General features: G+C 31.1%; 1 protein-coding gene across 2 annotated transcripts in view; it reads right to left on the bottom strand.

The window, feature by feature from the left end:
- The window catches only part of LOC126884065 (venom allergen 5 2-like), a 350,744-nt gene that overhangs the window by 117,920 nt on the left and 219,801 nt on the right, over positions 1–13,023 (bottom strand). For both annotated transcript variants that reach the window (XM_050649852.1, XM_050649851.1), the window contains one exon: positions 12,426–12,547. In XM_050649852.1, the coding sequence (XP_050505809.1) occupies positions 12,426–12,547 (122 nt within the window). The remainder of the gene's footprint in view (positions 1–12,425; positions 12,548–13,023) is intronic.

Genomic DNA, 13,023 nt, shown 5'->3' with positions numbered 1-13,023 from the left:
TTATTTATTTTATTTCATTTTAATAAATTTTATTTTTATTTTTATTAGATTCTATTCACTTTTATTTAATTTTATTATTTTTTTCATTTATTTATTATTTTTATTTAATTTTATTTCATTTTATTTAATGATGTTTAATTTTAAATTAATTTAATTTTGATTAATCAACACCTATATAGTTGGACAACCCCGAACTCAATTATAAATACAGAGTTGTTTTGAATGTAGATAAAATAAATATGTTGTATTCATTATAAGATAAACAAATTTAAGATTGTAACTGTTGCACTACAAACTTTATTTTGTTACTCCCAACTAAATTTTATTACTTCAAACATCATATGTGTAATTAATTAGAAATAATAATAAAACCTCATTTACGTCGAGCATTTTTGGTTATTAATTACGAATTCTTTTTGTTTATTTTAAGTTTATTGCATAAAAAAATTTGTTTTTATCTATTGAGGCAGTACGAAGTCTGCCGGGTCAGCTAGTATATAATAAAAAAGATTAATAGGTAAATATAAACTGTAATCTTCTTCGATCTTGGCCAAATTTATCAATCACCTTGTTTTATCTTAAGCTGTAATTATCAAGGGGGGCCGGCGGACCCTCCCTGACCCCCTTGCCGGCGGGCCTGATAAAAGAATAGAAATAAGGTCAAAGTAAGAACGTATAAATAATAAACGAACACGAAAGTATTGCAATATCTGGGACCCCTAATAAGGAGACAGCAATATGAAATGCTAAGATTGATAATACAGGGAAAAGTATGAGAGAGAAGGAGTATAGGAAGAAGAAGAGAAATGTGGTTGACAAATTTAACGACTGGTTTAAATTCAGTTCCATAGAACTTTTCAGAGCAGCGGTAGATAGAGCAAAGATAGTGATGATGGCAGGGCCGTAAGTACGATTTTGGGGGCCCCGAGGCAAACGTGATCTGGGGGGCCCTATAGGAGGGTCTGGTCGAAATGGGTCTTTACCCCACAGCGGAAGGGGGGGGGGGGCGATCCGGAAAAATGTCGATATTGAACCCCTTGGAAACGCATTTTTATGCATTCGATGACTGAAGTTTCTTGTACATATTGCTATTTTAGTTGACCTACATAAAACTATTTTGAAATCACCTTATTTTAAGCTAACTAATTTTGCAAGTAGGTACCATCAATATAACATCTTTTCACACAGGATCACTCGGTCCGGCGTGACAGCCGAGACTTTAAGCAACTGTAGTGTGAGCTAAACACATTCAGTGAATCTGGTCGTGGTCAGTGTACTGGCACAGCATAATAAATCTAACAGCAAGGACACTCTCCGATGCCGCCTTTGAAGTTGAAAAGTACAGAGTCGCCATTTTGCGAGACATTAACTCTCAGATCCGTGTTGGCTCCATCGCGAGGTTTAGTAGAGGCCTCAGGGGCGCCTGTTTTGTTTCAATTGCATTTTAGTCAAAAAAACTAATTTCCTCAGTGAAAAAGTAAAACTTTATTATGTTGAGGTCGAGAGTGCCCCTGTAAGGTCTTTTTAAAATTGTGTCATTTAAAAATATTTCGTTGGGATCGGCTTTTAAAATATATATTTTTATTTTCCTCGTTAAAATCTATGCACGGCCAACCAAACGGGAGCCCCTGCGGGACCCGGGACCCGGGGCACTGCCCCGGTTGCCCCAATGGTAGTTACGGCCCTGGATGATGCTATCCAACCTCCGATTGGGAGACAACACTTAAAGAAGAAGTTTATTTCTAAAATAAATGCCAATTATGGGATTAAATTGCAAAACTAATTATAAAAATTAAGACACAAAAATAAATATCTGTTTTTGTTAATCTCAAAAGATAAATAATATTCATTATTCAACACTAATGTTCACTATCACAAATGTTTTAGAACAATTTGTATGGAATTGGGAATCTGCATGAAAATGTTAATATCTATGGATCTAAGAGAATTTATTTATTCTTTTGAGGACATTTTCAAAATATATTTCAAAAAGGTACATTCCATTTCAAATCACTCAGGCAAAAAATTTTGGATCTCCGATTTGTCTGAAAATTGGTATATAGTTTCTGCGGGACGTAAAAATAAGATATTTAAGGTCAAAAAATCTTCTTCTTCTTTTTTTCTCAAAATGTTATTTTATGCGATTTTACAGTGATTTGGTGTTTATTTAAACAAATTTTCATTTTCTGTCGTAAAGTATCAATAAAAAACATAATATTTTAATAGAAAGGACTCAAAAATGTTATTATATGGCATTATAACAAAATACTTTGAATCAAAACAAGTTTTTGATCAAATTTTAAAGTATAAAAAACGTTAGAATACCGTTTTTTACATTTTCCTCCATTCCCAAAATGCATCATCATCGATTTGGCTGAAAATTTGGCCACATATAGCCAAAAGATAGGACTTTAAGTGGTTAGAAGGATTTGAGTTATATTACAATACCAAAAAAGTTATATGCAGTAATATCAGACTCAAAAGTATATATTAGTCCAGTCGTGATAGCATTTGACCTTGAATGCCGAGCTGCCCAAAATTTTATTTTTCTGATCTTTAGCGGAGTCAACAGTAGCCTAAATTTAAAGTCACGAATGAATTCCTCCGTTACGTTAGCCGCCATCTTGATTTTAAAGGAGAACCTGATTTGTTCAATATCTCCGCTATTTTTAACTTTTTGACAAAAATGGTAGGAACTGAAATTGTTCCAAATAAATCGTATTTACAATTATTACAATTTCTTTTTAACAGTTTTTGTCGTGAGGTCGATATTTTCGAGATAATTTTACTTACAGTAGACGCCTATATTTTTGACTATAATATTGCATGTAACTTTTTTGGTATTGTAATATAATTCAAATCCTTTTCACCACTTAAAGTCCTATGTTTTGTGTATCTGTGGGCAAATTTTCAGCCAAATCGATTATGATGTATTTTGGGAATGGAGAAAAATGTAAAAAACGTATGTAAAAAATGTATTTTAACGTTTTCTACACTATAAAATTTGATCAAAAGCTTGTTTTAAATCAAAGAAACTTGTTATAATACCATTTAATGACATTTTGAGTCAACTCTATTAAAATATTATGTTTTCCATTGATACTTTACGATAGAAAATGCAAATTTGTATAAATAAACACCAAATCACTGTAAAACCGCAAAAAATAACATTTTGAGAAAAGAAGAAGAAGAAGATTTTTTGACCTTAAATATCCTATTTTTACGTCCCGCAGAAGCTTTATATAAATTTTCAGACAAATCGGAGGACCAAAATTTTTTTTGCTCCAAAATGAGTGATTTGAACTGGAATGACCCAAAAATATTTGGATCATTTTGTTGTCAAAACGGAGGTCTACAAATAAATTAATAATACATATTATATTTGATGCCGAACATTTTACCCTCTTTTGAGACGCTCGTGTAGGAAAAGACAATCTCTTTTTTACAACTTGCCACATCACTCCGAATCCACTTTTCTTGTTCACTTTTATAACTTGCTTGTCGTTGTTTCGTCATTTTTCCTTTGAGCTTTCAATTTTCGCCGCCCGCACCCTTACACCCTTTAAATAATTTCTATTTCAGCCCCTTTTCATTTGTCTCTTTACTCGTTATGACACACGCTGTATAAGCGACAACATATAGTATAGAAAAGGCTCGCCTATTCATTACTTATTATTTTTGTTAAGACAAATATTGAACCGTGTTTTGAGACACATTTGTAAGATAATGTCTTTTGTTTTCAATATTTTCAAATATGGATAAGTTGTGATATTATACACCGAGCATCAAAATTAACGCACCACCTTAAAATGGGACATTTTTGATGTCTCGTATTTCCTAAACCTGTTGTCCGGATTTGAGTGATTTTTTTAGTGTGTTATAGCTTTATTCTTCAAGAATATCGATGTAGTAATATTATTGCTAAACAGTTAAGTGTCATTGTATACTGGGTGTAACAATGATAGTGTGTTTTTTCCTCAAAGTTTGGAACACCCTGTGGAATATTCTAGTATATATAAAATATTGAAATTAAAACTCGACTATAGCCTTAGGCCTTTTTAACATTTTGCTTTTTGGTGTATTCGCTTATTAGTCTGGGCTGATTATCGGAGCATAGGCCATTTTTGGGAAAAGTTATTTACCAGCAATTTTATTGCTGGAATCGAAGCTTACGATTATATATATTAATAATATAGGTATGCAAAGTCCGCAGATAGTGTGCTACTTTTTTTATAAACAAAATGGCGCCCGAAAATCGTGTTTTTTTTTAAATCATTGCCCTATAACTCCGAAGATTTTAACTTTACAACAAAAATACTCGAATAAAAATTCACCGTGATTAAATTCTGCATAGAGACGGGTTTTTCCGGATCTGCTCCGACGAAAATGTTCGTCGGAAAATGCAGATTTTCCCAACAAAATCTTTAATTTTCAAATTAAGTTTTAGATAAGTAATTATCTACCAATAATTAAGTAATTTGGTGACTTAAAAGCCTTCTTGGTTTAGATTATAGTTCCAAAAGCTGGTGAAAATTAAACGAATATTTTAGCAACAATTCAATTGTTAATTAATAATTTACGGTCGCAATAATAACCAAAATAATTACGATACACTGATCAAACTTTGAAATCTTATAAAGATGGGAAGCCTATTTAACATTTTGTCGACAAAATATAATTTTTTTATTTTTTTGCATAATCTTTAAATGTTAAAAAAAATAGTTATAAACAAATTAACGTTTCTCAAAAAGTTTTTATTATATTATAATTTTAAAAAATAGCTAAAATGCGCATTTTAAATATCTTGAAAATGAATGCTTTAAAACTTTTTTGCAACGATTTGCAAAAAAGTTATGAAACAGCAAAATAAACATAGGATTGCTACGGTGTTTATAATTTTTTTTAATTCTTTCAAAGCTTAGAAGTGAGTTTAAAGTACAAGCTAATTATTTACAAAAAAAATCGATTATCAGTTTAATAGTTATATTTTAATTAAAGATTATAAATATATTTTTTTGTAATTTACACGCACGAAAGTAGAATCATACAGTACTGTAGCCAAAAATTTTCACTCGGAGCGACGACCGGCCGCGCGAGACGTACACTTTTATAAATAATACATGCTGCGTGTCAGTCGCTTCGAGTGAACATTTTAGCTCCGACTCTGTATCAGGCCTACTTTTGCGCTAAAAATTACAACAAAAATATTTTTAATCTTTGATTAAAATATAACCATTGCAATAATTTTTGACATTCTTTGTAAGTAATTAGATTGTACCATAGACTCACTTTTAAGCTTTGAAACAATTAAAACAAATTATAAACAACAAAGAAATCGTATATTTACTTTGCTGTTTCATAAATTTTTTGCAAATGGTTGGAAAATTTTTTTAAAGCATTCATTTTCAAGACCTATGAAATACGAGTTTTAAGTATTTTTTAAAATTAGAATATAATAAACAATTTCTGAGAAATGTTAATTTGTTTATAACAATTTTTTTAAAACATTTAAAGATTATGCAAAAAAATGAAAAATGTATATTTTGTTGACAAAATATTAAATAGGCATCACACCTTAACAATTTTTCTAAGTTTGATCAATGTCTCATGATTATTTTGGTTGTTATTGCGACTGTAAATTGTTAATTAACAATTGAAATGTTGCTAGAATATTCGTTTCATTTTCACCGGCTTCTGAATTTATAATCTATACCAAGAAAGCTTTTATTTCACCAAGCTATATAATTATTAATAAATAATTACTGGCCCAAAAAATTTATTTTAAAATTCGAGATTTTGTTGGGAAAACCCACATTTTCCGAGGTAAATTTTCGTCGGAGTAAATCGGAAAAACATGCGTCTATGTAGAATTAAATTGGGGTGAATTTCTATTTAAGTATTTTTGGTGTAAATTTAAAATATTCGGAGTTATAGAGCAATAACTGAAAAAAATACGATTTGTCGGCGCCATTTTGTTTATAAAAAAAGTAGCACACTATCTGCGGACTTTGCATATCTATATTAATAATATATAGGATCTTATAATTCGATTCCAGTAATAAAATTGCTGGTAAATAACCTTTCTTTGTACTTTACTAATTATACCAGCGTATTATAACTATTTTTTTTTTCAAAATTTATAGATTATGCAAAAAAAAGAAAAATTTTTATTTTGTCGATAAAATATTAAATAAGCATCTCATCTTTATAATCTTTATAAGTTTGATCAATGTATCATGATTATTTTGGTTATTACTGCGATCGTAAATTGTTAATTAACAATTGAATTGTTGCTAAAATATTCGTTTAATTTTCACCGGCTTCTGGAATTATAATCTATACCAAGAAAGCTTTGATGTCACTAAGTTATTTAATTATTGATTAATAATTACTTACCCAAAACTTTATTTGAAAATTAGAGTTTTTATTAGGAAAACCCGCATTTTCCGAGGAAAATTTTCGTCGGAGCAAATCGTGAAAAATATATCTCTATGCAGAATTTATTTGGGGTGAATTTTTATTTGGGTGTTTTTCTTGTAAAGTTAAAACCTTCGGAGTTATAGAGCAATAATTGAAAAAACTACGATTTGTCGGCGCCATTTTGTTTATAAAAAAAGTAGCACACTATCTGCGGACTTTGCATACGTATATTATTAATATATAGGATCTTATAATTCGATTCCAGCAATAAAATTGCTGGTATATAACTTTTCCATGAATTTTGCTAATTAGCCCAGAGTATATGTGGAATAATAAAAAAGTTAGGTACTTTAGCAACTAGCCATGTTATTCATCAATACAGGGTGTTTCTAAATAAGTGTGACAAACTTTAAGGGGTAATTCTGCATGAAAAAATAATGACCGTTTGCTTTATAAACATATGTCCACAAATGCTTCGTTTCCGAGTTACAGGATGTTGAATTTTTTCTTACAAAGTGACGATTTGATCGTATGAGTTTGACATGATTTGATTTGACGTTTTAAGAGGTAGTTATTGCGCATTTTTTGACATACAACTAAGAATTTTATATTCACCATTGGCGTGCATACGGGATATATCTAAAATGTTTATACCTGTATGCACGCCAATGGTGAATATAAAATTCTGAATTGTATGTCAAAAAATTCGCAATAACTACCTCTTAAAACTTACCAAATTTCATTTGCATATCTCAACCACTTTTAGAAAAATAAATTAATCGTCAGTTTGTAAGAAAAAATTCAACATCCCGTATCTCGGAAACAAAGCATTTGCGGACATACATTTATAAAGCAAACGGTCATTATATTTTCATGCAGAATTACTCCTTAAAGTTTGTCGCACTTATTTAGAAACACCGTGTATTGATGAATTACTTTGCTAATGTGCATCTCACGTTCAGAATAGAACATTGCGGAGATAGCCCAATGCATTTCTTATGAGCGATAGAAGCGCACCGATGCCATGCTGTACTGACTAGAATGAATCGGCAGTCGAGTATCCACCAGTGCGCGAGAGGTTTGGCAATACTGATCTCCGTAAGCGTAATGTTCTATTCTTAACGTGAAATAAACCATTAGTTGTTATAGTATGATAGATTTGATCCAAAAGATGGCATAACCCAGACATCCCAAGTGAAAGTTATCCTCCTACACCAAATTGTTCTATATGGTCCACATAATGTTCAGAAAAAAGTCACACCATTTTAAGCGTCGGGTTTGGGGAGGGGGGAGAGGGGGAGAAATCGGTAAATACGTAGTTTTTTACGTTTTTCGTCAATATTTCTAAAACTGTGCGGTTTAGCATGAATAACCCTGTATACAAAAATGTTCTACATTTAATTTGAAATAAAAAAGGTCCTATGCATAATCCTTCTAAAATGAACGGTTCCAAAGTTACGGCGGTAGTATAGTATAATTGGTCCAAAAAAAGGCCTAACCCAGACATCCAAAATAAAAGTTTTCCTCCTACACCAAATTGTTCTATATGGTCCACATATGGTTCAGTAAAAAGTTACACCATTTTGAGCGTCCGGTTTGGGGGGAGATGGGGGAAAAGTCGGTATATATTTTCAAAAATTTACTTTAGCGTAAAAAATGTTCTATACAAAAATGTTCTACATAAAATTTAAAACAAAAAAGGTCCTATACATAATTGTTATAAAATCAACGGTTCCAGAGTTACGGAGGGTAAAAAGTGGAGGTTTTCGATACTTTTTATATTTTTTGGGCAATTGATGATAATTTTGGGTGGTGAGGTTGACGTTTCTTTAAGGGCTTATCACTAAAATACCATCTGCAACTGAAATAGCAAATTTGATTTATAAAACACAATCCTGTTAAAGAAAATCTGTAGGGAATTGCCCAAAAAATATAAAAAGTATCGAAAACCTCCATTTTTCACCCTCCGTAACTCTGGAACTGTTGATTTTATAACAATTATGTGTCTAACCTTTTTTGTTTTAAATTTTATGTAGAACATTTTTGTATAGAACATTGTTTACGCTAAAGCATAGCTTCAGAAATATTGACGAAAAACGTAAAAGAAATACTAATTTACCGATTTCTCCCCCATCTCCTTTCCAAACCGGACGCTTAAAATGGTGTAACTTTTTACTGAACAATATGTGGACCATATAGAACAATTTGGTGTTGGAGGAAAACTTTTACTTTGGATTTTTAGGTTAGTTTTTGGACCAATTATATTATACTACCTCAGTAACTTTGAAACTGTTAATTTTAGAACGATTGTGCATAGGGCCTTTTTTATTTCAAATTTAATGTAGAACATTTTTGTATAGAAGGTTGTTTATGCTAAATCGTATAGTTTTAAAAATCTTTACGAAAAACGTAAAAAACTACGAATTTACCGATTTCTCCCCCCTTTTCCCCCTAAACCCGACGCTTAAAATGGTGTGACTTTTTTCCGAACAATGTGTAGACCATATAGAATAATTTGGTGTTGGAGGATAACTTTCACTTTGGATGTCTGGGTTTGGGTCTAGTTATACCATACTATTAGAGTACCTAACTTTTTTATTATCCAACATAAGCAATTCTACCTGGTATAATGACGGAGGAGTTGAGTTCACGCACAGACAGACAGACGGACGGACGGACGTGGATAATTCAACGTTTTCACATTTTTTCAAAATTGGACACATAGGCCAAACTAGTTTGTCCTGAAATCGGGATGGCCGGTAACATATACATAGAGCTCTACCAGACATCTTCAAGAGCAACATGCCAAATTATTTGAAAAAGAAGACGTTCGACCAATATGTGCTTCAACTCATGACTTAAAAGCGCTGTAATAGTCCAGAGAAATAAGGATTTTCTCAGGATAGTCAAATATCCAGGTAGATGATTACTTTTTTAGTTATTGTAGACTTATAGGAAGAAAGCCTACCTAGATTCCTAGTTTCCTGCCTAGAGTTCGCATCCGTTTTTTAATTATTATCAATTTAGTGCAAAAAACGCAATTTTTTAGATTTTTTGCACCCCATTAAAAAGCTAAATAGTTGACAAAATTACAAAATTTGATTTTTTTAGAACGTTGAAAAAGCTTCAAAATACCGATTTTTGAATTTTAAAAGTCAATTTGCTGCTTCGCAAATTGCAAAATAAATGAAAATCGATATTTATTAATAACTTTTAATAAATTTTACTAAGAATTTTAGGGTTTCACCCAAAGTTTGGTATTTTGGTACTTAACAAATCCTCAAAATTTGGCACCGATCTATTAATTAGTTTAAAATTTATTCTATTTGTTTATCCCAGAGATCTTTGTTTTCCAATAACATAAGACAGAAAATAATGAATATAGTGCAATTCTGCACATTCCAAATCAAAGTAGAAGAGTTATAGTATCAAAATGTATTAAGAAAAGATAAAAAATTTAATTAATACGGTCAAAAATCCTAATGTCAAATTTTTGAAATTTTGTAGTTTATAAACCTTTAGAATAACTTCAAAAATAATGTCCTGAGAAACAATATTTTTATACATTCGAAAAGCTAGTATTTTACCACGAATTTTCGTGATTTTTTTAATTTACAGCCAATTTGTTTATAATAATTAAGGAATCTCATCGATGTCATTTTAAAGAACGGGATTTGTATTTTTTGTTGTACCTTTTTGTACCTTCACAGCACCCTCTACGATTTTTCAAAAATGTAGTTCAAACGGTTACTGGGGGGAACCTACAAATTCACCGAGTTAAATGACCGAAAAAGCAATTTCAAACTAGTACAATTTTCTGTATCTCCGGATCAACTCTTATTTTCAAGTCGTGTGGTGAACGTTTTCATCTACAATGCGTAGGTTTTTTTACAATAATGAAATGAAAAAAGTAGCTTGCGTAAAAATTTTGATACCCACAAGATCGTACACCCTTTCTATTGACTTTCACCCAGATATTCCAGTCAAAAGATAGTGGCCCGTAATTTTTTTATTTTTAAATGCTTTCTTTCCTGGGGTATTTTGACATGTAATTTTATATAACGGTGTAACACCATAATAGGCTATTGATTATGTACTTTAGAAAGGAACTACAACGTTAACGGGGTTTTATTGTTTAATATGGTCAATAGATCTCTAAATATGAAAACATCACGAAGTGCTAAAGGCGTGCGTTTTTGAGAAAGGGGTGACCTAGTCCCTAGCCATAGGGTGCATTAGGGTGAGTTCTATGCACTTTTGGTACAAACACTTCTACAGAGAAATTGTTCCAGGTTAAATTTACTATCGACATATCACCATTTAAAGGTGATATTTCGATGATAGTACACTTTAGAAGACCAACAATAATCATTTTATTCAATAATTTTTTCTCAGAACCATTATTAAAAAGGAACGTAAAACTTTTTACGTATTAATATCTAACTCTTAGAGAGTACAAAAAATATATCTTTTTTTATTTATCCACCTACATTAATATTGTAGGGGGCGCAAAACTCGAGGCCTCGAAAAATGATGGCGGACAGTTAATCTCAGGATTGGGATATCTGAAACAAAAAAATCTGGTTTCTTACGTGACAAGGTGTAAAGGTGAAAAGGTTTCTTACGTGACAATCTACCACATTTTGACCAAAAAAATAAAAAATAGATATTTTTAACCATGAAAAACTGAAGAAAAACCGGCGATTTTTTTACAAATTTTTTTCAAATTTCCCTAAAATCTTTTTTTTTTGCGGAATTTTTCACTAAGGGTGGTAAATTATCAAGTAAGAAACCTTCCTTTTTCAAATGCCGTATGATTTTCTTGTTTCAGAGATCCCAATCCTGAGATTAACTTTCCGCCATCGGAACTACTTTTTTTCGAGACCTCGAATTTGGCGCTCTCTACAATATTAGTTTACGTGAATAAATGAAAAAAAGATATATTTTTTGTATTCTCTAAGAGTTAAATATTATATCTAAAAAGGTTTATGTTCATTTTTAATAAAAGATCTGCGAAAAAATATCTTGAAAAAATGCTTATTTTTGGTCTTCTAAAGTGTACTAGTACCTTAAAGTCAAAAATATATTAAAAACAGAGAAAAACAAATACGAAAGAAAGCAATTTTGTTTTTTGCTCCATAACTTTTTCAACGGGGATATGATATAGGTAAAGACATTGCTTTACAGAAAAAAACTTCCATCCTTCCTCTTTAAAATGACGCAGTAAAAGTCTCTAGAATTTATAGTTTCCGAAATATATTTTTCAAAAATAGTCATACGACCTTCTATAATAGACCATTTTAAAGGCAATTGACTTCCATTCCTACCAAATATATCATTGCATATACCTAAAACTGCGTAGAAAAAAGTTACAGAACAATGTTTGCGAATTAATAGAGAAAATGACCCAAAAATGGTGTGAGTGGCGAATTTAAAAAAATCATGTTTCGGAAATTATTAATCCTAAAGACTTCTACCACACATCATTTTAAAGAAGAAGGATAGAAGTTTTTATCTGTGAAGCAATGCCTGTACATATATCCCCGTGGGAAAAAGTTATAGGGCAAAAACCAAAATTGCTTTCTTCCGTGTTTTTTTGCTTATTTTTTGAATATATTTTTGCAAAAAAAAATTTTTTTGACTTTAAAAGGTGATATTTCGATAGTAAATTTAACCTGAATAATTTTCCTGTGGATGTGTTTGTACCAAAAGTGCATAGAACTCACCTTAATGCATCCTGTGCCTAGGGACTAATTCACCCCTTTCTTAAAAACGCACCCGTTGAAATGGTAGCACTCCGCGGTTTTTTCATATTTAGAGGTTCATTGACCTATGAGACAATAAAATCCCGTTAAAGTTGTAGTTCTTTTTAGCTCTCTTATTTTGAATATAACCAATAGCCTATAATTTGGTGTAACACAATTAGTTCTGTATTATATAAATATTATAATGATTGACTCGATTGATGTTCAGTGGTTGTGTTAATTAATACATAAACTGCTTACCATTTCCATCATGTTAGCAGCGGGAGGTTGACCTCCTATTTGTCCTAATGCAATCGACTGCCTCATTGCATTATGTAAGTCCAATATTAACTGTTTGTTGTATTGAGATATACTTCTTGTCCCTGAAAAAGATCAATCACTATTAACCTTATTTGGAAGTCATCAAAATTAATATTGAAAGTTAAATGTAAAACTTTATCATTGTGATTGCTTATAATAACACGAACAAAATATTACCCTATACATACTAAATTTACATTCAAGATGCAGTAGAAATAAAAAACGCTGGACGGAAGGGCCGCCCGAGAACTTTATCGTACCGATCTATTATCGTTATCGTACTAGATACTGGCATTCTATAAAAATAACAAAGTTACTCGTTATTTTGATATTTTAGAAACACCTTGTATACCTGAAAATATTTTATGGTTCTACGCATCATTAATTCCTGCATTTGAGAAAATGTTCGATGCCATATTTCGGGGACACACTATAGATTATTGCATAAATCAATAGAATATTAGTCATACTTGCATTTCAAATTAGTTCATATTTCTGAGAAATTAATAGTTTACAATATTTGCATTTTACTGCATGG

Source organism: Diabrotica virgifera, chromosome 4, assembly GCF_917563875.1.
Source record: "Diabrotica virgifera virgifera chromosome 4, PGI_DIABVI_V3a".
In the NCBI taxonomy this organism is placed as follows: Eukaryota; Metazoa; Arthropoda; class Insecta; order Coleoptera; family Chrysomelidae; genus Diabrotica; species Diabrotica virgifera.
The sequence above is the reverse complement of the archived record's forward strand: the minus strand, read 5'-3'. Positions and strand labels throughout refer to the sequence as shown.